This window comes from Phyllostomus discolor, chromosome 3 (genome assembly GCF_004126475.2).
Source record: "Phyllostomus discolor isolate MPI-MPIP mPhyDis1 chromosome 3, mPhyDis1.pri.v3, whole genome shotgun sequence".
NCBI lineage: Eukaryota > Metazoa > Chordata > Mammalia > Chiroptera > Phyllostomidae > Phyllostomus > Phyllostomus discolor.
In genome coordinates, this window is record NC_040905.2 from 205507263 (window position 1) to 205533089 (window position 25827).

General features: G+C 65.8%; 2 protein-coding genes across 9 annotated transcripts in view; one reads left to right on the top strand and one right to left on the bottom strand.

Annotated features, from left to right (window-relative positions):
- The first annotated feature begins 252 nt into the window (after positions 1 to 252).
- CRB2 (crumbs cell polarity complex component 2) lies at positions 253 to 21919 on the top strand. Its single transcript, XM_028517091.2, has 13 exons — positions 253 to 439; positions 6768 to 7091; positions 9419 to 9614; positions 9714 to 9853; positions 10321 to 10506; positions 10725 to 10838; positions 13498 to 14376; positions 14457 to 14965; positions 15092 to 15257; positions 15454 to 16240; positions 17030 to 17146; positions 17683 to 17800; positions 19526 to 21919. The coding sequence occupies exons 1-13, from the start codon at positions 334 to 336 to the stop codon at positions 19748 to 19750; spliced, it is 3867 nt and encodes a 1288-aa protein (XP_028372892.1). The 5' UTR covers positions 253 to 333; the 3' UTR covers positions 19751 to 21919.
- DENND1A (DENN domain containing 1A) overlaps positions 21837 to 25827 on the bottom strand; it is a 490983-nt gene continuing 486992 nt past the window's right edge. For all 8 annotated transcript variants that reach the window (XM_036022196.1, XM_028530073.2, XM_036022199.1 and 5 more), the window contains 2 exons: positions 25050 to 25308; positions 21837 to 24172 (listed from right to left, as the gene is read on the bottom strand). In XM_036022196.1, coding sequence (XP_035878089.1) covers positions 23003 to 24172; positions 25050 to 25308 — 1429 coding nt within the window. In that variant the 3' untranslated portion in view covers positions 21837 to 23002. The remainder of the gene's footprint in view (positions 24173 to 25049; positions 25309 to 25827) is intronic.

Consider the following 25827-nt stretch of genomic DNA (forward strand, 5'->3'; position numbering starts at 1 on the left):
CAAGAACTGGTATTTCCCTGAGCAGGCTGCGACCGCACAGCTGGGAGGTGGGGGGACAAGGGGGTGGGGGTGTCGGGAGGGGCAGAGCGGTGGGCACTGAGGTGAGGTCAGACCCACAGGGGCCTTGGGGAGACTGGGAGGGTCAGACCCCTCCTCCAGAGCCCTCCTGGAGGTGGAGCAGGCTGGGAGGGCCGGGGTTGGGGGAGGAGGCGGGAGAGGAGGGAGGGAGGGGCCGGGCCTCTGTCCACGGCATTAGTGCTGGTTGGAGGGAGAGGGGGGTGCGCCGCCGGCCAGGCCGCCTGTTCCCACAGCAGCGGAGCGGAGCGTGCTGCCATGGCGCTGGCCGGGCCGGGGACCCAGGACCCCGGGCTCTCAGCCCCTCTCTTGCTGCTGCTGCTGCTGCTGCTGCTCGGGGCCCCTGCCCTCGCCCTCCTGGCCGGTGAGTTGGGGCGTGAGCCGTGGGGGGAGGCCTGGGGCAGGGCCTGTCTCCCACAGCAGACACCCCAGGCCCTGGGGCTCTCCCCGTGGGTGCTGGCCCCACGGTAGGGCTGGGGTGCTGGCCTGAGTCATGGGGTGGGGGGCGCGCGCCGCTGTGGGCCGTGGAACTTGTGTGGAGGTGAGTGTGTCCTGGACTCAAGGGCCGCTGCATGTCGGGGGCTTTGTGAGGGGCGTGTGGGCCGGCTGTGATCTGGGTGACGGGTGGCCTGCGTGTCCTGGGAGGGGTGCTGGGGCCGGGAATGGCTGGGCTGTGGGGCCTGTGTGAGGCCGTGGCGTGCAGGTGGGGTGCACTAAAGTTGTGAAGCGGGATGAGCTGTCCCGGGTGAGACCGCGTTGCTGCGTCGGAGGCTCCCTGCGTGTGGAGGGCGGTGTCCTGGCGTGAGCTGGGGGTGGGGGGCAAGTTGTCGGGTGGGCTGAGCTGTGTCACGGGAACCCCGGTGGGGGCAGCAGGCCCCCGGCCCAGTGGACTGGGCTGAAGGAGGGAAAGGCCCAGGGGAGCCGATGTCTGGCTGTATCCATCCCCCCACTTGTGGCCCAGCCCTGCCTGCCCTGGGGGGCTGCAGGTGCTCTGGGGGCCCCAGGGGCTGGCTGGGGCCTCGGGCCCCCTCCCGGGCATCCCCAAATGGAGCTGAAAGGGCTCCCCGAAGCCAGACCCCATTCGCCAAGCAGTTTTGCTTTTGTCCGAGTGGATTCACGTGTGTGTGCGCGCGGGCCTGGAATTCTTCCTGGGGGATCTGGGGGACGCTTTGTCTCGGTCACTATGGCTACTGGGGCCAGGCCTGGGAAGTCCCCCGCCCCCGCCGCCGCCGCTGCTGGAGGAGGGAACCGAGGCGGCGGGTGGCCTGGGCTCCACTGCGGCTGGGGGAGCCCCCACCTCCTCAGACTCCCGGGGTGGGGGGGTCAAGTCTTCCTACACCCCTTTCTCCGGCCTCTCATGGGATCTGGCTCACAAAGCCTTCGTCCCCCACTTGCCACAGGGCCCACGGGGAGGATGAGGACGCCGTTTTGCAGTGGAGGAAACCAAGGCTCAGGGAGGGCTGGGGGCTTGGGGGCAGGGCCCCCCTAGCAAATCTGGGGCCCGTGAGTGGAGCTGGAGCCTGCACTCTGCTCCGAGGGATGAGGAACCCCGGTCTTTGGGTCTGGTGCCCGTCCCCTGTGCTACCGTGTGCACACACGTGTGCGCACACACATGCACGCCTGCACACACCAATGACAGCTGTGCCCACACTCAAATCACAGCTGTGCACACACACCACACCTGCACACTGGCGTGGCACACGCAAGGGCACACACCAACACCTGAACCAGTGTCCACAGGCATGCACGCACACACGCACCTACAAGTGCCCGCACCACCAGTGTGCATTCCTCGACGCATGTGCATTCCCACGCAAATGCACGCTCACGGTGAACGCTGAGGCAGAGTGAGCACAGAGTGGGTCGATGCCACAGAAGCAAACGGACTCAGGCAGACACACTCACCCCACATGGCCCCACAGGGGTCTCCAAGGGCAGCCTCTCCCCTGTGGTTTCTACACAGAGGGGGGGACCCCCCTCCCCGGGGACCCCTGAACCAGGGCGGGGGCACTGCAGGCGTGAGGATTTCTGACACCAGTGCCCCAGGCCTGCCTGCCAGGAGGCATGGGGCCCGGGCAGCATCACTCGGAAAGCTCCACCCCGAGGGGCACAGGGGTTCTGCAGGCCAGGCCCCCCCACTCCCCGCCAGCCTCTCACCCGACCCTCCAGCCAGCCGGCTCTGCCACAAAGGCCCCGCTGGTTGCTAGGAGGGCACCAAGCATCCTGGAGTACAATGGCGCGTGCTGGGCTCTCAACCCCCTCCTGCGCCCCAAACACCAAGGCAGCCTGGCTGACAAAGGGGCAGCAGTCCCATCCGAGTCGGGCCCTCCCGCTTCCAGAGCTGGGCGGGGCCCTGCGGGACAGCCGTGTTCACCCCGCGGCCGAGGTGTGGTGACCAATAAACCAACGATGCTGTGGTCGGTGTGGTGCTGCTGGACCGACGGATGAGACGGAATCCTATTCTCGCCTCAGCCCTGCGGTGCCCGTGGTTCGCAGGGGTGGCCAGTGAGGCCCGGGAGCCTCGGTGCCTTGCCCAGAGCCGCAGAGCCAGGTGGCAGGGCCAGGATGTCACCTCGGACTGCAGTCCCAGCCAACGCAAAGTCACGTCTCTGTGCCCGTGTCCCAAGGGGCCACCGCGGCTAACCCCGAGGTCTGAGGGGGACAGGCCTGGCCCTCCCACTCAGGTCTGGTGGGGAACCCCTTTCAAAGGAAACCTGAGACAGAAGCCAGAAGCCCGGTCGCAGTTAAAATCGAAATAGTTGCCGGCGGCCTGTTGGGCAGCGGGGGCGGGGGGGGGGCCCCACCTGCTCCCTCGGACCCTCACTGCGGGGTGCCTCCCGGCCGCTGCTCTGGGACCGCGGTTTGGAAACGCTGGGGCGTCCTGTGCCAGGCACGGCGCAGGCCGAGGAGCCCTGGCAGTGACCGCCGTGGCCCCTGGTATCAAGGTTATGCCTTTTAACCTTGGGGTCAACACTGGTAGGAGTTTTCCAAACCTTCCCGCCGCCCGGCACTGGGACCCAGCCCCGCCCTGCGGCCTGCTGGCCTGCGTCACGAGCGTTTCCCTTCTCCCGGGGCTCCCACGTCCGCCAGGTCGCGGGTCGCTTCTTTCTAAAATGTTTTCTCCCTGTGACTCGTGGATGAAATGTTTTGTTTTAAAGGGGTAGCGCTGGTTCATACAATCCTACAGGTTCCAGGGTGCGGTTCCGATGCCCTGGCTGCACTCCGCACTGCGTGCCCACCACCCAGGTCACTGGGTCGGTTCCTAGAAATACCCTCTCACCTCGTCAAGGCCAGAGGCGCCCCCAACTCCCGGTCAGGAAACAGCGCTCCAGGCGCCGCGGCGCATCACAGGCCGGTTAGCGCCGCCCCGAAGAGGAGTTACCCAGCACGGATCGGGCGAGGCCCGGTGGGCCTGCTACCGCCGGATCCCAGGTGGACAGGGAGGATGGCCCGCTCTGCCAGGCAGGCGCCGGAGCAGGCCCTCGGAGCCCCTTCCAGGGCCCGAGTGTGGGGGGCGGGGCGGGACGCGGTGCCGTGAGAGCGCGGTGGGGGTTCCACCCGCACCGGAGACGTGTGGACCTCTCAGAGGTCTGCAGAGGGTCCATGAGCTTCTTAAGTGTTTTGAGGGATGATCCTGGGCAGGTTTGTGATCTCTGAATTAGAAACAGTTTACTTTAACAGCACCCATGTCTTCCGGTGTAACTCAGTGCAACAATGTAACAACAGACACGATGTGGGTAGGGCAGCCCGGGCACAGAGACACACTCAGGAAACGGCTGCTGGTGTTGAAAGCCTGTCCCGCCTCACAGGAGATTCCCCTCCGCTGCCGCTGCCGGGAGCAGCGGGTTCGGGGCCTTCTCTGGGCTGGGCGGCAGGTCCGAGGGGAGGGGCCATGTTAGTTAATCCCTCCCCCGCCAGGTCATCCCAGGCGGCCTGAGAGGTCATGAGGGATTTGTAAAGATAAGCACAGGCCCCTCGTCACCCTGGCAACAGGCCCCACCCCTCCAGCCTGGCCCCTGGGAGGGCCCTTCCACTGCCCTCACCTCTCCTCTCCTCAGGCTTGGGCTGGCCGGGCCTCCTGGGCTGGCTCCTGGGAGACACAAAACCCAAGGTCAGCAGTTCCCGAGCCTTGACGTACAAAGGAATCTCCAGGGAGTATGTTGCAAGGCAGATCCTCGGGCCCTGGGCCCAGTGGTCCTGAATCTCTCCGTCTGGAGCAGGGCCCAGGAATGGGTATTCTTAGTGCAGGCCGAGCGGGGCTGGGTCCTGGAAACCGACCGCAGGCTCTGCAGTAGGAGACCTGGGTTTGGCTCCCAGTCCCTCACGGGCTGGGGGCCTGGGCTTCACCCCGAGCCTCACCTTCCTCACCTGTGACCCAGACACAAGAGTACCCCCACCTCCTCAGGTAGATATGAGGGTTATATGAGATGACACATGCAGGCTTTTGGGGGCTCTTGCATGCCTCCCAGGACAGGCAGCACCCTCCTTCTCCTCCTGGCTCTGATGAGAACGCCTCCCTCCCAGGTGGCAGGACTCATCTCCTGGGGCTCTGTCACTTAGGGCCACAGCCCACCTGCACCCACCTTCCCCACCCCCACTGGTGCTGTACACCCAGCCTGGCCCTGTCGCTCTGAAATGGAGAGCTCTGAACCAGGGGCAAAGCTCCAGATTGGGGTGGGGTCCCTTGGGCCATGTGGATGAGGGGCCGCACCAGGTCGGGGTTAATTACAGGACCCAGCAGCCGGGCCCTTCCAGGGGGACTCTGATTCCCATGCTCCTCCTCCTGAGTTGGGCTGGGTCAAGGGGCCCGGGTTACAACGGCCAGAGTCCTCGCCGAGGGCCCACTGGGTGCCTGGGCTGCACTCAGGCCACCTCCGTGGCTCCTGACAACACCCCACGAGGTGGGCACCGTTTGCACCCCAAGCCGGGTCTGTCTGATGCCCAAACCTGTTCTTTATGTGAGGGAGCTCGATTCCCCCACCCCCACCAGACCCTCTCCCCACGCCAGGCACAGCATCCAGCCCTGGGGGGCCACAGCCACCGGGGTGGGGGAAAGAAAGAAGGGCTGCCCACCAGCCCTTCAGAGTGGCTCAGACCCTCCCCGCCCTTGCCCCTGTGAGCCCTGAGCTGCTTGGAGGAACCGTGGGCAGAGAGCGTCTGTGGACCCCATGGCCCTAGGTGGTCATCTGCTTCGACAGCATTTGAGATCCTCTGCTCCCCCCCCCCACCATGTGCCTGGCCCTGGGTGGGCACTGGACCCCCCAGTGTGGGTCTGGGCGTCAGCGAGCTGTGCTGAGCTGTACCAGGTGCTCCGGGGTGGGGTGGCAGCTGGGTTCTCCCTGAGTCCATGCATCGGTCAGTATTCCCAGCCCCCTGTCCCCATGGTGCCTGGCCCGGGCTGGGTGGGGTGGGGCCGGCCAGCGGACAGCCCTGCCTGGTGGAATGTGGATGACGCCTGAGAGGCGGCCAGGCCTTATCTGGGGGTCTTCACCAGGGTGGGGGAGGGGAGGTGCAGGGCCTGGTTAGTGTCTGGATGACAACTTGATGGGAGAAGGGGCACCTCTCAGAGCCCCAGGTGGGGGGGGGGTGCTCCTTCCTGTGGGCGGCTCCCCTCCCCCATCACGTACTGCGTCTCTACAAGTGAGCACTTGACTGCAGCACCTGAGGCTCTGAGTCCTAACCCATCCCACTAAGACGCTGGGGCCGCTAGCATCTCCTCTCTAGACTGGGGACCAGAGCTCCGCACGGGAGTGGCTGGCCCAAGGCCTGAGAGCTGGCAGCTGAGCCGGGCTCTAACCCAGGGCTGTTTCTCTCCAAAGCCCAAGTGCTTGCCCCGGAATTACACAGGCAGGCGGGGAGGCAAGGAGGGAGGGAGGCTGGCTCTCAACCTGGCTGGGCTTCCAGACCAGTGGGTGACCCTATAGTGGAGGGAGCTCAGCACGGTGCAAGGCAGCACGTGGCCAGGGCCAGGGGTTCAGTTTGCAGGTCTCAGTACCTGCCCTGGACCCTGTAACCCTGGCCAGGCTGGCTGCTCGTGCAGTGGCGGACGGGGCATGATGAGGGCCAGGGACCATGTGAGAAGCTCCCAGGGCGGCGGGGTGGGGAGAAGGGCCTTTGAAGTCCTTCATCTTCAATTTCACGCAGGGATGGAGTTACCAGACCCCCAGCAGGAGTGGGGGAGGGGGCAGCGGGAAGAGTCCCTCCTGGGCCTTCTGGGAGGGGGTGGGCCATAGGTGGGAGACCAAAGGAGACCCCCACCCCCGCCCCCAGTGGGACTGAAAGAAGTGGGCAGGCCTGGGAGGCTGTGCAGCACTGACTTGCTGTGTGGTCTCAGGCAGGAGCTCCCTTCCTTTCCTGGGCGTCCATCTGCCCTTTTGTAACGCGGGCTCGCCAGGGCCCAGCTCAGAGAGGTGCTGCAGGGATGCGATGAGCCTGGGGCGGCTCCATGATCTGGAGCAGGGGTCCTGGCGTCCCACCTCCCCTTTTTCTGCCATGGGGTGGTCCTGAAACGCCCCAGTTCCGCGTGTAGACGTGGGCAGCATGCTGGGCCGCGTCTGGTCGGCCCTGGCCCACCCTCCATCCTGCAGAGTGTGGGCAGACCCCTGCCTCCCTCTGGCTCTGGAGTCTGGGGATGGTGGGTGTGGGGAGGGGTGTCTGGCAGCCCCTGGCCACCCCGTCTCGTCTCTCTGCAGGAACGGTGACTGCGCAGACCCCGAGCGCCTGCGCCTCAGACCCGTGCGCTCCAGGGACCGAGTGCCAGGCCACAGGGAGTGGCGGCTACACCTGCCGGCCCGCGGAGCCCCAGGGCTGTGCCGCCCAGCCCTGCCACCATGGCGCTCTGTGTGTGCCCCAGGGTCCAGATCCCGGGGACTTCCGCTGCTACTGTGTGCCCGGCTTCCAGGGCCCACGCTGCGAGCTGGACATCGATGAGTGTGCGTCCCGGCCCTGCCACCACGGGGCCACTTGCCACAACCTGGCCGATCGCTACGAGTGCCACTGTCCCCTCGACTATGCAGGTAATGGCCCCGGCTATGCCCAGAGGTCTGTAATGTCGCTGCCGTCAGCAGCTCAGGGTGCAAAGTCATGAATTCAGCTTTGACTTTAGTATAGACACCCTGCCCCCCTTCTAGACACCCTGGCAATTCTCGGGTTCGGCTGCTCCAGGTCCTGCTACAGAGCTGACGCCTCTCGGGCTGACCGGGCAGCTCTGGATGGCAGTGTGAATGGGCAGCTGCTGGTACGGAGCCTGGCACGTAACACGCACTGGACGTGTGTCAGCTCAGTCCCTTCTAGAGTTCCGTACGTGCTGGGAGCGGTGACACCCCTCAGGCGGGACGGGAGTGCAGGTGTGCCTGGCTTGCGTGCACACCTAGACAGTGTTTCTCACGTCTACTCATGCCAGACCTGTGTCAGGCCGTGGTGAAGACACCATCGGCTCAGCGGATGATTTTAGAGTGCGAACACCCCAGGTACGGTTCGGGTTGTAATGGTGGTCTCATGTACACTGTAAGGCAGACGGCCCCCCACGGCCCCTGTGGTCTCCAGTGGGAAGTGGGCGACAATGTATATCCAAGGGCTGGCACTGAGGGAACCTAGTTCCCGCCTCCAGAGGTTGGCCCTGTCCCAGTCCCATCCGTGCCCCAAGGCCAAAGCCATCGGAGTGACTGCCGAGAAACCGGGAAGGAGGGCGCACTGGGGACAGGTCTGAAAGGTGGCCAGGTCTAGGGCAGCTGGGAGCCTGCATTACAGACACCTTGGCGTCAGACAGCTCTCTCTGAGGACAGAGGGCAGTGTGAGGTCACCTCAGAGCAAGGGGCACAGACTGGGGGGCAGGGCTCCAAGGCGCGTGCTTACGATGCAGAGGTAGGTCTCGGCACACAGATGAAAACGGGCTCTGGAAACGGGCTGCAAAATGTGTCTTTCTCATCATCTGAGGGCCTCCGTGTCTGGGTAGGCGAGTTGTGTGGTGTGAGTAAGGCCACGTAACGAGCCTGTGTGTCTGCCAGTGTTTGCGGGAGTCTGGGCTCCCGGAATGCCTCTGTGCTCACACACTGAGTGTGTGAGGGCCAGCAGGTGTGCGCGGGCGTGTGGTGCTCAGACGCTCTGGGGAATGCTTTCTGGGTGAGATGTGAGTGGGGGCAGTGTCGGTGTGACTCACTGCTCTGCCGCTCCTTCCGTTCCCAGCCAGGCGGGGGAGGCTGGGATTCCAGGCGGCCTGGGCCTGGCTCCCCCTGGCACAGAGGGTGGGAGTGGGGCCAGGGCAGGAGGAGTGCGGGGTCACGGGAAGGAGGGGCTGTGTGTTGTGCTCACTGAGCCGGGAAGCGGGTAAGGTTCCTGCTGGAGCCAGCTGGGCCCCTGGTCCCCATGACCGATCCCACGTAGGCGGCAGGGGCAGGGCCACTGGAGGCTACGGTGACACGTGGGCTCCACAATGAAGTGGGCAGTACATTTCCACACTGGGATGGACTCCACAGCCCCCGTCCCCGGAGAGCCGCCCAACCCTCTGGGTGTTGCCCAGGACTGAGAGGGTTCCTGGGACTCACACTTTCGGTTTTAAAAGCAAGAAATGCAGGGAAAACCAGGAGTTGCTTACCCTACTGCAGCACCTCCTGCCGACCTATGTCCCTCTCTGGGGTCCGTCCTCGTACCCTCTGCAAAGCCAGCGGAGTGGGCCTTTAAAAACGCAGATAGGACCATGTAACTCGGCTGCTCAACACTTTTAGGATAAGCCCAGGCCTGGCCACCCGCGCCTGGCGCACCTCCTGTACTCTCCCCTTAGCTCTCTGGCTTCCTGTGCCCTGCCCGGGGGACCCTGCCCGCCCCCGAGCCCCGAGCAGCTCTTAACCAACAAACAGTCTCTCTTGAACCCAACTGCTCAAACAGCCCCTATCCGTGTGGTTTAGAAAGCTCTCCCACTCCCCTGCCCACCCCTCCCCGGCCACCTCAGTCCCTCAAAGGGCTCTTTTTCCAAAGAGCTTTCCCTGACTCCCAGGGCCCCAGGCCAAGACCCTGGCTCTTGCTTTCACAGAATCCAGTACTTCCTCATTGTTGAGCTTATCAGAATTAAAAATCAGTCCTCATTCAGTTAACAGTGGACTTAAACCCCATCTCCCGGGTCAGATAACTGTGAGCTCAAGGGAGCTGGAGAGTCTGTCTGTCTTGTTTCTACCCTATTACCCCTGTTGGCGTGAGAAACACCGACTCGGGGTGAACGAACGAGGAGGTTCTCTCGGTGGCTCTCACCCTCCGCTCCGGGAACGAACTGGTCCAAGTAGGCCCCGCTCCGCCCCTTCCTCACTCCCTCTGGGGGACCTGCCTCTGTCCTTGTCTCCGGCCCCTGCAGGCGTGAACTGCGAGGTGGAGGTGGACGAGTGTGCCTCGGCGCCCTGTCTGCACGGGGGCTCGTGCCTGGACGGCGTGGGCTCCTACCGCTGCGTGTGCAGGCCGGGTTACGGGGGCGCCAGCTGCCAGCTGGACCTGGACGAGTGCCAGAGCCGGCCGTGCGAGCACGGGGGCGTGTGCCACGACCTGGTCAACGGGTGAGCGGGCGGCCCGGTGCGCGAAGGCGGGAAGGCCGCGCCGTGGGCTGGGGACGCGGTGGAGGCAGGGGGCTGCAGGCGAGTGCGTGCCCGCTCCAGGTTCCGGTGCGACTGCGCGGACACTGGCTACGAGGGCGTGCGCTGCGAGCAGGAGGTGCTGGAGTGCGCGTCGATGCCTTGCGCGCACAACGCGTCTTGTCTCGAGGGCCTCGGGAGCTTCCGCTGCCTCTGCTGGCCAGGTGCGTGAGCACGTGAGTGTACGCGCACGCGCGCGCGAGGACGCGTGCGCAGGCTGGAGGGCCGGCACGGCCGGGGGCGGGGGGGGGGGGGGCAGGAGCCGTGTGCACCAGTGCGCCTGTGCGGTCCGTGGACTGTTTCCAGATCTGAAAAATGGCGCTGATCATAGCGCCTGCCCCGGGGTTGCTGTGAGAGAGTGCAGGTGTAATGCCCACGGAGCCTTGGCATGTGGCCTGGCACGTGCAGTCTCTCGCTTCTGGTAATATTAGTAAGACGATGCTGAGCTGATTAAGGCTGCCAGGGTCACCCCTGCCCCACTCGAGGAGTCTCCCTCTCCTCTGGGATGCGGGAACACATTCTGAGCTATTGTCCGGACTTGGCCTTGGGCTGGCCTGGAGTCTGTGGGGCGGGGCGGGGGCGCTGCCTGAGGGCTCCATGTGACCTGATGTCCACGCGCATGTGCCCCCAGGCTACAGCGGCGACCAGTGCGAGGTGGACGAGGACGAGTGTGCGTCGGGCCCCTGCCAGCACGGGGGCCAGTGCCTGCCGCGCTCCGACCCGGCCCTCTACGGGGGTGCCCAGGCCGCCTTCCCCGGCACCTTCAGCTTCCGCCATGCTGCCGGCTTCCTGTGCCGCTGCCCTCCGGGCTTTGAGGGTGAGCTCCCCACCCCCTCCCAGGGCAGCAGGTCTGCCCGTGTCCAGAGGCACCGGTGCGGGGAGCGGGGGGGGGGGGGGGGGGGGGGGGGGGGGAATACTGGGCTAGGTTCAAGCCCCTCTCTTTGGGGCTCAGTCTCTCCAGCTATAAGACAGGCGCCTCCAGGTCCAGTGTGGCCCTGCGGGCACAGGTGGGAACCACAGCTGGGCCTCTTGCAGGGGACGACTGCGGCGCGGACGTGGACGAGTGTGCTTCAGGGCCGTGCCTCAGTGGGGGCCGCTGCCAGGACCTGCCCAACGGCTTTCAGTGTCACTGTCCAGATGGCTACACAGGTGCTGGGGCGGGGCGGGCCCTGGGGCAGAGCCGGTGGGTCTGGGGTGAGAAGGTTCCTCCCCTGACGTGTGGAGGCCGGACGGATGGGGTGTGAGGTTAGAGAGGAGGTGGGCACAGTGGCCCAGGTGAGAGCCAGGCTGGGACGGAGCTGGGCTTTGGAGGTGGGAGTGGAGGTAACCAGTCAGGCTGAGGAAGATTCAGGAGGGACACCGCACAGGTCCTGAGGGTTGTCCGGGTGTGAGTGGAAGGCGTCACAGGTGCCAGCTGAATTTCTGTCCTGGGAGATGTTGGGATCAGCCTTGTCCACACTGAGGCGGAGTGTCTGTGGAGCACCCCCCAGCAGGAGCCTGGGTGGGGGCTGCTGGACAGTCTGGGGCCCAGGGGTGTGGCCTGGGCTGGGGTCCAAGACTGGGTAGCCCAGGTCATCTGGGAGACAGTATGGTGTGATGGGCAAAGAGACCCCGACACCTGGCATCAGCAGGCTGGGCAGAGGCCTGGGGGCCCACAGGAAGGACAGAGGCACCTTGGCCAGGGCAGGGAAGGTAAAGTGGGGGACATTATGATGCCAGGGGGCAGCGTCTGCAGGAGGAGGAGCCTGACCTTTGGGGAGCTGGGGCCCATTAAGCAGGAGCTGTGGGGACAGAGAGCGTCTCCCTGCCTCGGGTGCAGTGGATGCACCGACACATAGACACCCTCCCACGCGGACACTGGTGAACCCAAGGCAATTCCCACTCACCGGGGCTCCCCAGTCCCCCTGGAATGCCTGTAACACTCCCCCACACCTCCCACATCCCTGCGTGAGCGCACTGCCCACTCAGCCGGTCAGGGCTCCTGGGCACAGGCTCCCCCACCCAGGGGGAGGGGTGGCGATCGCCACCATCCCCTCTACGCTTCGCCCACCCAAAGGCACTGGGACTCAGTGTCTCCACCCTTGGGTGGCCCCTCTCCTGCTCCTGTGGGCTGTGGTTCCCGAGTCCTGCCTTGTGCGTCGTGCCTGGCACATAGTGGGCCCACCAGACACTCCCTGTCTTTGAAGAGTGTTCCCTGTGCATTTTGTTGCCACCTCCCCACAGCCCCATGGAGGGGGGTTTTGATCCCCTTCTTACAGATGGGGCCACGGAGGCTTTAGAGAGGGGGGTCATCCCCTCGGATTCCCCGGCGTCAGAAGGAGCTGAGCTCAGCTGATGGCTGGCAGCGAGGTCAGAGACCAGGAGGGGGAACCCCGGCCATGGGCCTGGGCTCCTTGCCACTGTCCACCCCCATCCTCCCTCTGGGTTGAGCTTGGCATGGGGGAGGCCAGAGCCGGGCATTCCTGAGCCGGCCCTGAGGGAGGCGGCCAGCCTAGGCTGGGAGCTCAGCTCCCCAGCCGCCCCCCAGCTGCAGCGCCCGCCCGGCACTCTGAGACATCTGGGGACGTGCAATGGGGCTGCGGGCTCTGTGGACCTTCCTGGGGGGCCTGTGGCTCCTGGCAGGTATGGAGAATGGTGGCTTTGGGCAGGGGGAGGTGGAGCTCGCTGTCCTCGGAAGGAGACCGCGCTGTCTGTGGGCTGACTGGTGGCTTCTTTGGGCCCGAGTTCCTCCAGCTGGGATATAGGAACGGGGCTGGCCTTGGGGTTTTGTGGGGACTCTGGCGGAGCTGGGGTTGGGCTGTGAGCTCTGGACCCAGGCTGGGGCCAGAGCACCTGGCGGGGGAGCTCTTGGAGGAAGGGTGAGGCGGCCCCTTCGCAGCCTGTGTGGGGACCCTAGGGCCGAGGCACTGGGAGGTTAGAGGCTGGGGGCTGCCAGGAACGCCACAGGTGCATGTACCCACCTCCACCCGCTCCTCCCTGTCATCACTCTGCCCACAAAAGCCATACTGGGCCCCTGCTGGTGCCAGTGCCGTACTCAGGCTCCTGGGGGAGAGCTCAGCTGCGTAAACGGATACTTTTCACACAGGGTGCCGGGGCGCTGTGCCTGGAAGTGGGCAAGGAGATGGGAGTGACACAGTAGCTTGGGTCTGGGAGTCAGAGGCAGCCTCCTAGGGGATTGGCCCTTTGAGTTGGGGCTTTGTAGGATGAGTAGGAGTTTGAAAGGCAGGGTGGGGGAGGATGAGGCATTCTAAGCAGAGGGAACAGCATGAGCAAAGCCCCAGAGGCAGGGCTTTCCAGGAAAAGCTTGGAGGAACGGGCAGTTCAAGGTTTGCAGGGAGCAGGGTTGAGACCGGAGTGACTGGCAGCGCCCCGCCCATGGGGAACCCCGATGCCAGGGTGAGTGACCGGACCTTAAGCAGCAGAGGAGCCTGGCCGGGTGATCTTTACAAACAGATCTCTGGCTGCTTGCAGGGATGGATCGTGGGGGTGGGGGTTCTGGAGGCGGGCAGACTGGAGGAAGCCAGACTGTGGCCCAGAGAGAGGGTGAGGTGGGGGGGTGCAGTGGAAGAAAAGGCAGGTTGGAGAGGATTTAGGAGATTGAATTCACAGGGCATGGAGACTCGCCGGACGGAGCAGAGAGTGGGTTCCAGCCTCTGGGGACCTCGGGGACCATGAAAAATCTGTCGGGAATTGGGAATTGGTTTAGTTGGCAGGTACTGAGGTCCCGGCCCCAAGAGTCATGCAAGCCCTGGGCCGAGACTGTGGCTCCGGCCTTGGGTGCTGAGCCGCGGCCTGGTCTCTCCCGAAGGCCTGACGTGCCAGGAGGATGTGGACGAGTGCCTGTCAGAGCCCTGCCTCCACGGCGGGGCCTGCGAGGACCGCGTGGCCAGCTACGTCTGCCGCTGCCCCGAGGCCTGGGGCGGGCGTGACTGTTCTGTGCGGCTCACCGGCTGCCAGGGCCACACTTGTCCACCGGCTGCTACCTGCACCCCTACCTTCGAGTCTGGAGTCCACAGCCACGTCTGCCACTGCCCACCTGGCACCCACGGACCTTCATGTGGCCAGAACACCACCTTCTCCGTGGTGGCCGGGAACCCCGTGCGGGTACCAGTGCCAGCCGGCGTCCGCCTGGGTCTGGCACTGAGCTTTCGCACCACGCTGCCTGCTGGTTCCTTGGCCACTCGCACTGGCACGCAGGACAGCTCAAAGCTGGAGCTGGCACTGGCAGCGGCCACGCTTCAGGCCACACTCTGGAGCCACGATGATGCTGTGCTTGTCCTGAGGCTGCCAGACCTGCCCCTAAATGATGGCCAGTGGCACCGAGTGGAGGTGACACTTGGCCTGGGGATCCTGGAGCTGCGGCTCTGGCACCCGGGCTGTCCTGCCCAGCTCTGCGTGGCCTCCAGTTCTGTGGCCCCGGCTCCCGCCGCCTCCACTGCCACGCCGCCTGCCGGGTCGTGCTCTGTCCAGCTGGGGGGCGCGGCCTTTGCGGGCTGCCTCCAGGATGTGCGTGTGGACGGGCACCTCCTGCTGCCTGAAGGCCTTGGGGACGATGTCCTCCTGGGCTGCACGCGCCGTGAGCAGTGTCGGCCTCCACCCTGCGCCCACGGCGGGGCCTGTGTGGACCTGTGGACCCACTTTCACTGCGACTGCCCCCGGCCCTACAGTGGTTCCACGTGCGCTGACGGTGAGGAGCGAGCCAAGTGGGCCCCCGGGCCGCCTCCCCCGGCCCACAGGCCTCATGCCCGGCCCCTCCTCTCCCTGCAGAGGTTCCTGCTGCCACGTTTGGCCTGGGGGGCACCCTGAGCTCTGCGTCCTTCCTGGTCCACCCGCTGCCAGGCCCCAACCTCACTGTGTCCTTCCTCCTCCGCACTCGGGAGCCCACTGGCCTGCTGCTGCAGCTTGCCAACGACTCAGCAGCTACCCTGACCGTGTTCCTGAGCGAGGGCCAGGTCCGGGCCGAGGCGCTGGGCAGTCCCGCTCTGGTGCTTCCCGGGCCCTGGGACGACGGGCTCCGCCGCCTCGTGACGCTCAGCTTCGGGTCCGACCAGCTGCCGGGCTCGACGCAGCAGGTGCACGTAGGCGGGCGACTGCCCCCTGCCGATGCCCAGCCCTGGGGGGGGCCCTTCCGAGGCTGCCTCCAGGACCTGCGACTCAACGGCCTGCACCTCCCCTTCTTTCCACCGCCACTGGGGAACTCAAGCCAGCCCAGGGAGCTGGGCAGCAGGCAGTCCTGGAACCTCACCGTGGGCTGCGTCTCTGAGGACACGTGCAGTGTGAGTGCCCTGCGTCTCCGGGGCGTCCATAGCAGGTGCTCGCCTGAGAACCGCTGCTGCAGGGACGGCTGTGGTGGGTGGTGCCTCAGCAGGCCCCGGCCAACCCCTGTCCTGACTCTCCTGCAGCCTGACCCCTGTCTCAATGGTGGGACTTGCCTGGTCACCTGGAATGACTTCCACTGCACCTGCCCTGCCAACTTTACAGGGCCCACGTGTGCCCAGCAGCTGTGGTGTCCTGGCCAGCCCTGCGTCCCGCCTGCCACCTGCGAGGAGGTCCCTGATGGCTTTGTCTGTGAGTGTGTGCCCTGGGCAGCCCACATGCTGGATCCTGGACTGCAAGCTGGGTTAGATCCACCCCTAACCTCAAGGCTCAGAGAAGAGCAGGATGCCAACAGTTTCAGCCCAGGGTAGCGGGGCCACCGCACCCAGAGGGACAGGCTTTCTGGAGGAACAGAGCATTCATTCACCTGCGCTCCCTGTCCCCGCAGGTGTGGCAGAAGCCACGTTCCGAGAGGGCCCTCCAGTCGCATTCAACGGACACAATGCATCTTCGGAGCGAGAACTCAGTGGCCTCTCGCTAGCTTTCCGCACGCGCGATCCCGAGGCCGGGCTCCTGCGCGCCACCGTGGGCGCCCTCGCCGCCGTCTGGCTGGCCATAAGCAACGGCTCGCTGGTGGCTGGCGTGCGCAGCGGCCCCGGCCTGCCGAGTGCGGTGCTGCCTGCGCCCAGGCCGCACGTGGCCGACGGAGCTTGGCACCGCGTAAGCCTGGCCATGGAGCGCCCCGCAGCCCCTGCATCGCGCTGGCTGCTGTGGCTGGACGGCGCGGCGACGCCCCTGGTGCTGCACGGCCTGGCCGGCGACCTGTCCTTCCTGCGCGGCCCGGGCGCTGCGCGCGTCCTGCTGGCGGAGAACTTCACCGGCTGCCTGGGCCGCGTGGCGCTCGGAGGCCTCCCGCTGCCCCTGGCGAGCCCGCGCCCCGGAGCCGCCCCCGGGTCCCGAGGGCACTTCTCCGCCTGGCCCGGAGCGCCGGCCCCGCGCCTCGGCTGCCGCGGCGAGCCCGTGTGCGTCTCCTCGCCCTGCCTGCACGGCGGAGCCTGCCGCGACCTCTTCGACGCCTTCGCCTGCGCCTGCGGCCCGGGCTGGGAGGGCCCGCGCTGTGAGGCCCGCTCCGACCCGTGCCGCTCGGCTCCCTGTGTCCGCGGCCGCTGCCACGCGCACCCGGACGGCCACTTCGAGTGCCGCTGCCCGCCGGGCTTCGCGGGAGCGCGCTGCAGGTGCGGGGGCGGGTCGGTGGGTGACCGGAGCGGGCACACGTTTGCCGGTGAGAGGCCGGCGGGGAGCGGTGGACCAGGGTCGGGCAGAGGCCAGCCCCTTCCCCCCTCTGGGCCTGCGTGCCCTCACTGCGAACGGGAGCCACAGCCCCTAGACTTGCCAGATAAGATACAGGCCACCCAGATACATTCGGATTTCAGATAACAGCCTCTCGTCCGGGGGTGGGGGTGGGGGAACCCAGAGCTGGTCTTGGAAGGAAACCCTGGCTGAGGCTTTGCCGCCCAGCCGCCCCACTGGTGCTCACTCGCATCAGTCCTGCGGGGCGGGGCAGAGGGAGACAGTCCCCTGTTCGTTCCGGCGCTGACACCCACGCTCTCGGGAGCCAAGCTTATGGAAGGTTGTCGGCGGAGGGTGACTTCCCCATCTCTCCCCCACACCCTGCCCCCCAAATGTGAGGCCCAAGTTTCACGTTCAGGAATCTGCTTTTGTTCCAAAGAGAGCCCTTTTCCCACTGTGTCAGCTTCTCCAAGGACTGGACCACGGGACAGAGTCCCAGGCTGGGTGGAGAGGTCGCACACCTCCGGGTGGGGCTGGAGCGGCAGCACGGCCGCCCTGTGTCCCATCCCTCCCTCCTCAGACCCCGCTTCCATGACTGATATCCGGGACTGTAGGAGGTGGAGCCTGGATGCCACAGAGGACAACGCAGAGGCCCCGGTGGCCTGTGGTCTCGGGCGGAGGTGGGCAGGCCCTAGGTGTCCTGCCCCCAGCCCAGCTCCCTGCTTTCTCCGCAGGTGGCCTGTCGTGCCAGAGGGATGCAGCCCGAATGTCACCTGCCTCGACGGCAGCCCGTGTGAGGGTGGGCCCCGGGGTGTCAACTGCAGCTGCCAGGAGGGCTTCTCTGGCCAGAGGTGGGTTTGGGGGCTGGGGCGGGGCCTGGGAGAGCGTGGAGAGCTGGGCGGGGCAGGTGAAGTGGGGTACTCACCTTCTGAGCCCCCACCGTCTTCACGGTGCCAGACAGCCCACCCTGGTCACTTCCTGGGGCTTCCGCGACCACCCTCTGCTGTGCAGATGAGGGCAGGGAAGCAGTTGCCTGGAGGGGTTTCCCAGAGTGCCTTGCACAGGCACCTGCGCCAGGACCGACCCCCCGGGGAGGCTGTAGAGGTGCAGGTTCTGCGCCCCTCATGACGGGGAGTCAGCCCCCGGGCCTTTACACAGGCTCTCCTGTGCTTCCGGGGCAGTGAGAGTCATTCTCGTCACGAGTGCCGGGGCAAAGGTGGGTGGCAGGTGACAGAGATCACACTGAGCCTCGGCACCGGGCAGGGCCCCGCCAGGCGGTGACAGTGACGCCCGTGAAGGGGGTTTGAGGAGCTAAGCAAAGCTGCTGGGGGGACGGGCGTGGGAGGAAGCAGTTCCCCCCACCCCGCCCCTCTTCTCTGCCTCCCAGGTGTCAGATCTCCTGTGAAACCAGCCCCTGCTTGAACGGGGGCACCTGCCGGGCGGCGGGCGGCCTGTATGAATGCCTGTGCAGCCCGAGGTTCTCTGGCCAGTTCTGCGAAGTGGTGGTGAGTTGTGCCGGGGGTGGGGGGCGTGCTGCCCCTGTTCCTGGACCAGCGGGGGAGACTCAGGTCCCTTCCATGCCCCCCCCCATGCAGGAGGCATTGTCACTCTGGGGAGAGCTCGCTCCCCCCCCCCCCCCCCGCCACTCCTCTGGGGACTGGCGGTGAAACATTTGGGCTCTCCAAGTCCGACCTGGGGCAGGATTCAGGGCCCACGGGATCTTGGAATTCTGGGATTTGGGGAACACAAGAGCCTCTGAACTCCAGGGGTGTCCGGGCCAGGATTCCAGAGCAGAAAGGCTTGAGGGGCCTGGGGTTCGGAGCCCAGGGCTCGGCTGCTGTGCAGGCTGCTGCTGACCCCAGGGAGCTGAGAGAGTCCCACAGGCAGCTTGAGCTTGAACCTCTTCGCCGCCCCCTCCCCACCAGGGGCTGGGGTTGGCCCTGCAGTGAGCCCACCGTGGGCAGGGCAGGAGGGGCAGTGGGCAGGGCACCCTGGGCAGAGGCCTTGATCTCCACAGGCTTCTGGGAGCCTGGGTCATAAACCTGCAAATCCCCTCTGCTTCTGGGGACTGTTTCCTTTCAAGTGGGACTTTTACAGCCTCTGGCTCCCAGCCCGTCTTCCCAGAGCAGGGAGATAATGGCTTTACACCTCCCCCAGAAGCGCTGGGGGTGCAGGCTGGTGAGCACTCACTCAGGGCTGGAGGGGCTTTTATCTCCAGCCTTGGGACCCTTCTCCAGCCTGTGTGCTGGGGCCTGGGACCCAGGTCCCTGTGGGCTCAGAGGCCTCTCAGGACAGAGGGAGACCCGTGGCTCTGGAATCCTGTGATTCTGAGACTTCAGGATTGCAGCCTTGTAGAGTCTTTGATGGAGGCACCCTGGGAGTCAGAGAGGAGGGTGTCCCCGAAGCCTGGTCTGGCCCCCCTGGCCGGGGGCTGGGAAGGCCCTGCCGGATTCTGGGCGCATCACAGCCCGTCATTCTCTCTGGTTGCTGCCTGAGGTCCCTCCCTCCCGCTTTGGGGTTCAGCATGGTTGGTCCCCATAGACTCGTTGAAACACCAGGCCACCCTTCAGGGTGGAGAGAGGTCAAGTCCCCATGGCCTCAGATCGAGCAAGTTTGTTGCGGGGAGGAGGAAGCCAAACGGCCGGGCTGGGCACTGAGACTCGGCTTGGCCAGTGCCGGAAGGGCATGGACGGCAGGCTGAGGCCGAGGGACATGACGTGGTGTTGGGGGCAGACGGAGAGGTGCCAGTCCCGGTTTGCCACCCACTGGTCGCGCGTCTAGGGAATCTGGGCAAAGCCTGTCCTCTCACCTACTGCTTACCGAGTGCCTAATGCGCAGGCCCCGCTCCGGGCACTTGGAAAACACCAGTGGCCCGGACAGACTGACTCGGGGCTCCGGGAGGCCAGGGGGTGGCCTCCTGCCGCTTCCCTGTGCGGGGTGCGGTGTCTGCGGAGTCCCACGCCCTGTGCTCGGCTCAGACTATAGCTGCCAATCAGTGTCTTCTCCCCTTCTGGCCAGAGCCCCTTTGCCATGTAGGGCTCCCCTTGCAGCGGCTCTGACAGGCGGCTCCCTGGCACCTGCTTGCACACCCCGGGGCCGGGGCCCTCACTGTGTCCCAGGGACGCCTGTCACTACTCACTACTCTCCTTTTCTCTGAGAAGTCCCTGTGCTCTCTCCTCCCCTCCTCCCCCCACCCCCCACCTGAGGCCTCCTTGTCGCATGTCTTGCAGAAGGGCCTGCCGCTGCCGCTGCCGTTCCCGCTGCTGGAGGTGGTGGTGCCCGCGGCCTGCGCCTGCCTCCTGCTCCTCCTCCTGGGCCTCCTCTCAGGGATCCTGGCGGCCCGGAAGCGCCGCCAGTCAGAGGGCACCTACAGCCCGAGCCAGCAGGAGGTGGCCGGGGCCCGGCTGGAGATGGACAGTGTCCTCAAGGTGCCACCCGAGGAGAGACTCATCTAGGCCTCCCTGGCCACCAGCTCCAGCACCGTGAGGCCATGAACAGTTTCTGCCTGGATACCAGAGGCGGCCGCTTCCAGGAGCCAGCGGGGCAGTGGCCGCCCCTTCTAGGCCTGGGGGAGCTGCTGCAGGGCACGGGTACCTGCTGCAGGGCACGGGGTACCTGCTGGGGAAGTGTCCTCTTTGCTGGCAGCCCCTGCCTCTGTCCCTCTGTGGATGGAGGAAAAGGGGACCACTCAGGGCAGCAGAAGGGCCAGGCGAGGGGTTCGGCTGTGCAGGCAGGGCACACGTGCACAGGGTGCATGCGTGTGCGTGTGCATGTGCGCCTGGGGATTGGTGGTCTTCAGACACTGGTGTGAGTGTGTGGGGCTGGGCTCTCGGGCACGTTCACGTTTTCGCTGTGCACGTACGTGACTGTGTGATGGGTGCAGGCCATCCCACGGAGGGGACGGCTGGGCCGTGGGGACAACCTGCACAGCTCTGGGGCGGGGCAACCCAAGGCTGCACTCCTCCCGGGGTCCATGCCAGGGCCCCAGCTCCCAATCTCCTCCCACCTCTGGAGGCCACCCCTCCCTGGGTCAGAGGCAGTGGGGAGTAGGGGGGGCTGTAGCCAGGGGCCACGGGGACTCCTGGCTCCCAGAACAGGTGCTGCTTCGGGCAGAGTCGTCTCTGCCTTGAGCCAGAGCCAGGCCCCCTCGGGAACACAGACCAAGCCAGGGCAGAGCGGGGCACAGAGAGCAGAGCACAGGCTGCCCGGGGTGTGTGGGGGCCTGTCATCTGTAGGCAGAGCGGGGAAAGCGACCCCGTGCACCCCACAGGGCTGCTATGAGCATCAGCGGGGATGCGAACAGCGTCATAGACGCTGGCCCACTGGGAAGGGCTGTCCGGGCCACCCTTTTAGGAGTCAGGAGTTGAAGGAAAGATGGGGGATGCAGGTAGGGGCCTCCCTGGGGTGATGAGGATGAAGGAACGACCCCTCACCCACCCCACCCAGCCCTCCCACCTCTGGGTTCTCCAGCTCCTCTGGAGCCAGCACTTTCCTCTGAAGCCTCCACGGAGACGCTCCTTCGCCTGCAGGCAGTCCCCTCGGTGCACGCTTCAAGAGGATCCAGGGCGGCCTCCAGGAAGCCCTCAGCTGCAGGCTGAGAACGCTGGTGCCGCTGGGCGGGCTGCTCCTGCAGACACACACAGGCAGGAAGAACTTGCCGCTTGGCCTGCTTCCTCCTCCGTGGTGCCGTCACACTGGGACCTCTGATCCCTGAGGGTGCCCGCCTATGGGCTCGAACTTCCAGGTGTCCCCTGAACTTGTTCCTTCCTGGAGCCTGGGAGCCCTTGACGCCATTGGTGGCCGGTGACCTGCAGCCCTGCCCCATGGACCCAGCAGGCCTGTGAGCAGCCCACCCCGAGGCCTTGCTTAGGAGGGGAGGGGCTGAGTTGGCCTCGGAAGCCCCAGCGGGAACAGGCTTGAGTGGGGCGGGGGCAGACCTCCCCTCACGGCCCCCAGCCCTGGCCACTGCCTCTGCACAAAGGGGTGCTGAAGATGGCTGAGGCCTCCCTTGCCCCTGCTTCCTCAAGGACACAGGGATACCAGCCTTCTCCCCAAGAAGGTTTTATTGAACGCGCACACAAAATTCTTCCTCGGTCTGCAAGTTCGCCCTGGCATGCGGAGAGACAGCAGTGCCACCAGATGCTGCACAGCCAGAGATCACGGGGTGGGCCACTCCATCCCCAGCAGGGCTCGGGGCCTGCCCGGAGAGTGGGGCTGGGGTCTGTTTGGAAACACCTGAGGGCCCTGGAGGTCCTCACAGGCCCGGATGTGACACACCTCCCCTGTCCCCCCCCAGCAGCTGGAGAACACTCTCGGGCCACGCCCTGTCGGAGCAGACGTGGGGCCAGGCCTCCACCCGGGGTGTGGCCTCCAGCCCCTCAGTTACCAGGGTTCCATGGGGTCTGGGGACCTCCGGGGACCCCTTGCCCCTCCAGATACCTCTGCGACTGTCTGACTATCCACAAATAGGAAATGAGAAATAGGTCAAAATGCTCACAATTTCCTGCATGTCTCAGACGGTTGTTTTCTTAAATGGTTGGGTCACATTTCAACTTGGTTTATTGAAACTAGTCAATTTCAAGATTCATCAAATCAATAAAGCAAAAAGGAAAAGATAAAAGAAACAATAACAGAACATTTCAATTTAGCTTTGGTGATGTTGGCCTCAGGAATTTCTGTGCTGGCGAGAATCACGAGGGCCAGGGAGGGATCCTCCCAGCCCTCCTGCCTGGGGCTGCAGGAAGCCGCCTGCCCACCCCCGCACCCCCGGGCCTGGGGAAGGGGCTCGGCGCCCTGCTCCTTCCTGGCCTGGCCCGGGAAGCCGGGGGAGCCGGGATGGCTGCTCGGCCTGGCCCCAGCAGTCCCACCAGATGAGAGGCTGTGCTCCCTGTGGCAGAAACACAGCAGCAGGAGAACCTGCAGGGACCCAGGGAGAGCGCCAGACAGCAGTCTGATTCCAGCTTCCGCGCATTCACACGGACCCACGGCTCGTCTTTTGTCTGCAAACCAGAGTTGCTGGTGCTCTCAGCCCGCACACAGGGCTGGCTCGCGCTGGGGCTGGCTATCACGTGGGATCTCAAGGGTCCCTCGGTCCCCAAATCCCTACCAGGCCAGAAACGGCTGGAGTTTGGGGGTTGGGGTGAAGACTCACAAAAAATGAGTGTGCATATTGCTAGAGGGTGGAAATGCCCCGCCAGGTAGACCCTCCTTCTAACTCAAACCCTGCATGTTTCGTGCAGACAAGCTCACGCTGAGGGCACCACCGACACCCGTGCCTGTCGAGGTGGGGTGTCCAAGGCCGGGCCAGTCAGGACAGGACAGGGCTTGGGAGAAGGGGCCTTGGGGGGCTTTCCGGAGGGAAGGTGGGTAGGACTGGTTTGGGGAGACGCTTGGCCCAGCCGACCTCTTTAGTGCAAAACCCAACAGGGGTGCTGGGGAGGGTGGTGGTGGGTGGGGTGGGCGCCCGGGAGCTGGGTTGAGTCCCAGACCACAGCTGGTGCCTTTGCCCAGTGGCGAGACCTCAGAGGTGGGCGGTGTGGCAGGGAGGAGGGACGGCAGAGAGCGCCTGTCCCTTCCCACCAGCAGAGCCCGGGCAGAAACAGAGCAAGAGGAAGAGGAGGGCCGGCTGGCCCCAGAGCCCAGTGGTGTGGGTGCGCCACGTGGGCATGCCGCTCAGTCCCCGGCCGCCCCAGCCCTCGGTGCCCGGCTCACTCAAAGGTCTCCCACTGCTTCCTGAGCTGCTCCACTGAGCCTGGGGCCGGGGCCGGGACCGGGGCCGGGCTCACGTCTTGCTTGGTTTTCCGAAGCAAGTCTTCAAAGGGGTCTCTGGTCTCATGAGTAGCAGAGGGCTGCAGTGCTGGCTCCTGGCCCTGGGGATGTCTGGGAGGAAGGAGTGGGGCGTCCCCAGGCCTAAGGGCCAGCCCCTGCATGGCCTCAGCAGCCCTGGCACTTGAACGGACCAAGGGCAACGTTCGGATCCTTGAAGGGGCAACTGTTGGGGGGCCCAGTGGCTGCAGGGGGCTGGTGTGGGCCCCCATGGGCACCTGGCCAAAGAGATTGGGCATGGAGAGGGCAGACAGGCTGGGCTGGGACCTGTGTGGGACGCAGAAGCCAGAGCCGGACAGTAGGAGGCTGGGGGCAAAGGCTGGCCCCAGGGAAGCAGGCGGGGCCCCGAAAGGCTGGGCTGGTGTGGAGAGCAGAGACGCGGCAGGCAGTGCCGCTGGCACAGATGGGACAAAGGGGTTGAGTGATGGCTGCGGAAACGGAGTGGGGGTCCCCACGGGCGGGAAGCTGAACTGAGGCGTGAATGCGGGGGCCACGTTCGGGGCTGCAGGGCCTGGCGGAGCAGCGCTGCCCGGCCAGGCTGTGCTGAGGGGGTCCAGGAGGGCCAGCAGGGCATCACTGCCAGTGGCCGCGGCCCCTGGGGCCAGGCTGAGCGGCTGGAGCGGTTTGGCGGGGCCTTGCAGCGGGCCAGTGCGCCTCTCCTGCTCGGCCTGCAGCCAGTCTGAGGAGAAGTCACCAAGGGCGGCACTGGCAGCCAGGAGCTTGGCCTGGCGGGCGGTGGGAGGCGGGGGCACGATGCCCAGCTCCGGGGTCTTCCTGCCCTGGGGCCGGGGAATGGTGATGCTTCCCGGAGTCGGGGTGGGTGCCGCCTCCTTGTCGCTGAGGTTCAGGATGCTGTCCCAGTCCTGGGGCCTGTGGGGCAGGGCTAGGGAGTCCCCCAGCGAGGCCGAAGGCTTCTCAGGGGAGGTGGCCAGGGCCTTGCTGCAGATGGCCATGTCGTCCTGGCCCAGGCTCCAGAGCTTGTTGTACGGGTGAGCGAGCCTCCAGGCCCCCGGCATGCCGCGGCTCCTCTCACTCCGGCCCAGGTCCAGCCTCTGTGGGAGGGAGCGAGGGAGGCAGTGACCACAGGCCGGCCTGGGACAGCCTGGAAGGCTGCATGTCCCACCCCTCCGCCCCCCGGTGTACTGGGCAGGCACTGGGGTCAGCCCCCTGGGACTCGGAGCTGCTGGGGCTCAGAGAGCCCGGGGCTGCCTGGACCCCAAACCCAGGCTGCTCCGTGTGGCACACAGGGTTCCGGAGAGAGCCCCGCCCTTGTGTGCCAGGGCTGCCAAACCGCTGCAGGGAAATGACTCCGTCTGCTGGCCGGGCCCTCTCACCTTCCACAGCACATGGGCACGTCCTACCATGGGTGAGACCAGGGGGGCGAGTGAGGCTCAGGGCCCGGGCGAGGGTACCCTGGCGGGGGAGGAAATAGGACTGGGCTCAAGCTCCGTGGTCTGGGCCTCACCTCCCTCCTCTCGGGGGGCCCCCGTGTGTCAGTGGGTGCATGGGAGCTCCGTGAGCCACCCGGGGTGGGACGGACTGCGGGTCCCAGTGGAGCCCTGGGACTGCCTGCAGGAATTCAGAACCCAGGGATTCTGACTCTGAGTCTCTCCGAGGGGTCTTCCCGGGTGGGGATGCAGCACCCCCACTTCCCCCAGGGGCTCCTGGGAGAGTGGCCCGGAGCAGCAGTGCACCTCCACCTCTCTCCGATGCACAAATGGAAGGGAGGGCAGGTTTCCATCACGTCTAGAACCTTCTCCAGCAATCACCGGGAAGTTGGTCTGGCCCCTGGCCTGCCTGGCAGGGACTGCAGCCAGGCTGACCCTGAACATTGCGGAGGACCTGGGAAAAGTCACTGTCACGTGGGGGGACCTAGTCAGCTGTGACAGCCCCAGCCCCAGCAGGTGCCTGCCCCTGCCCCCGCCATACCTGATAGTCAAAGGTCCCCTGCTGTTCCCTCAGGTCTTTGGGGGTTCGAAGGTCCTCTAGGCTCTTGGCCTGGCTCAGGGGCTGCAGGGGCACCTCCATGTCCAGGCCGCTGAAGACGTCTTCCAGGAGGTCGATGCTGGCGGCCCGGTCGGGCGGAGCCGGGGCAGGGCCCACGGGCTCCCTCCCGCGCTGCTCTGGGCTCTCTGCCTCGTCGCCTTCTGCGCTGTCCGACTCCTTGAGCGTCCGATATGGCTGCGGCCTGGGAGGAGGCAGAGTAAGCTGGACCGCCCGCCCACAGCCTTTGTGGGACGAGCAAGCAGGCCCCACCCCTAACAACTCCCAGGTCTTGAGGACGGACATGCCCAGGAGCCTGGGGGACAGGGGAGTGTCTTGGGGTCTCCGAGCGCAGCAGCCTGGGCAATGCCACTGATAGACCGGGGCTAAATCTGGGTTCTGCCGGTCACTGTGGGACCCTGAGCAAGTCTCTGGCTCCTATTGGCACGGGGGGACCCACTTAGTCCGCCCCCCGACACCACAGGACCCCTCAGGTAACTGGCTGGTAGACTCACAAGCCATTCAGACAAGGCGTGAGGAAGGGGATACAAGTGGAAGGGGAACAGGCAGGCAGGCTCCTTCCTAGGCTGTGGCAGGCAGGCCTTGGGAATAGCTCTTGGGAACTGAGTTGGGGAGCTCCCCAGGGCAGCGGCCCAGCACACCCCAGGATCCTCAGGGGGAACCCTCTGGGCCTCAGCCTGTGCTGACCTTGGTTCCGGCTCTG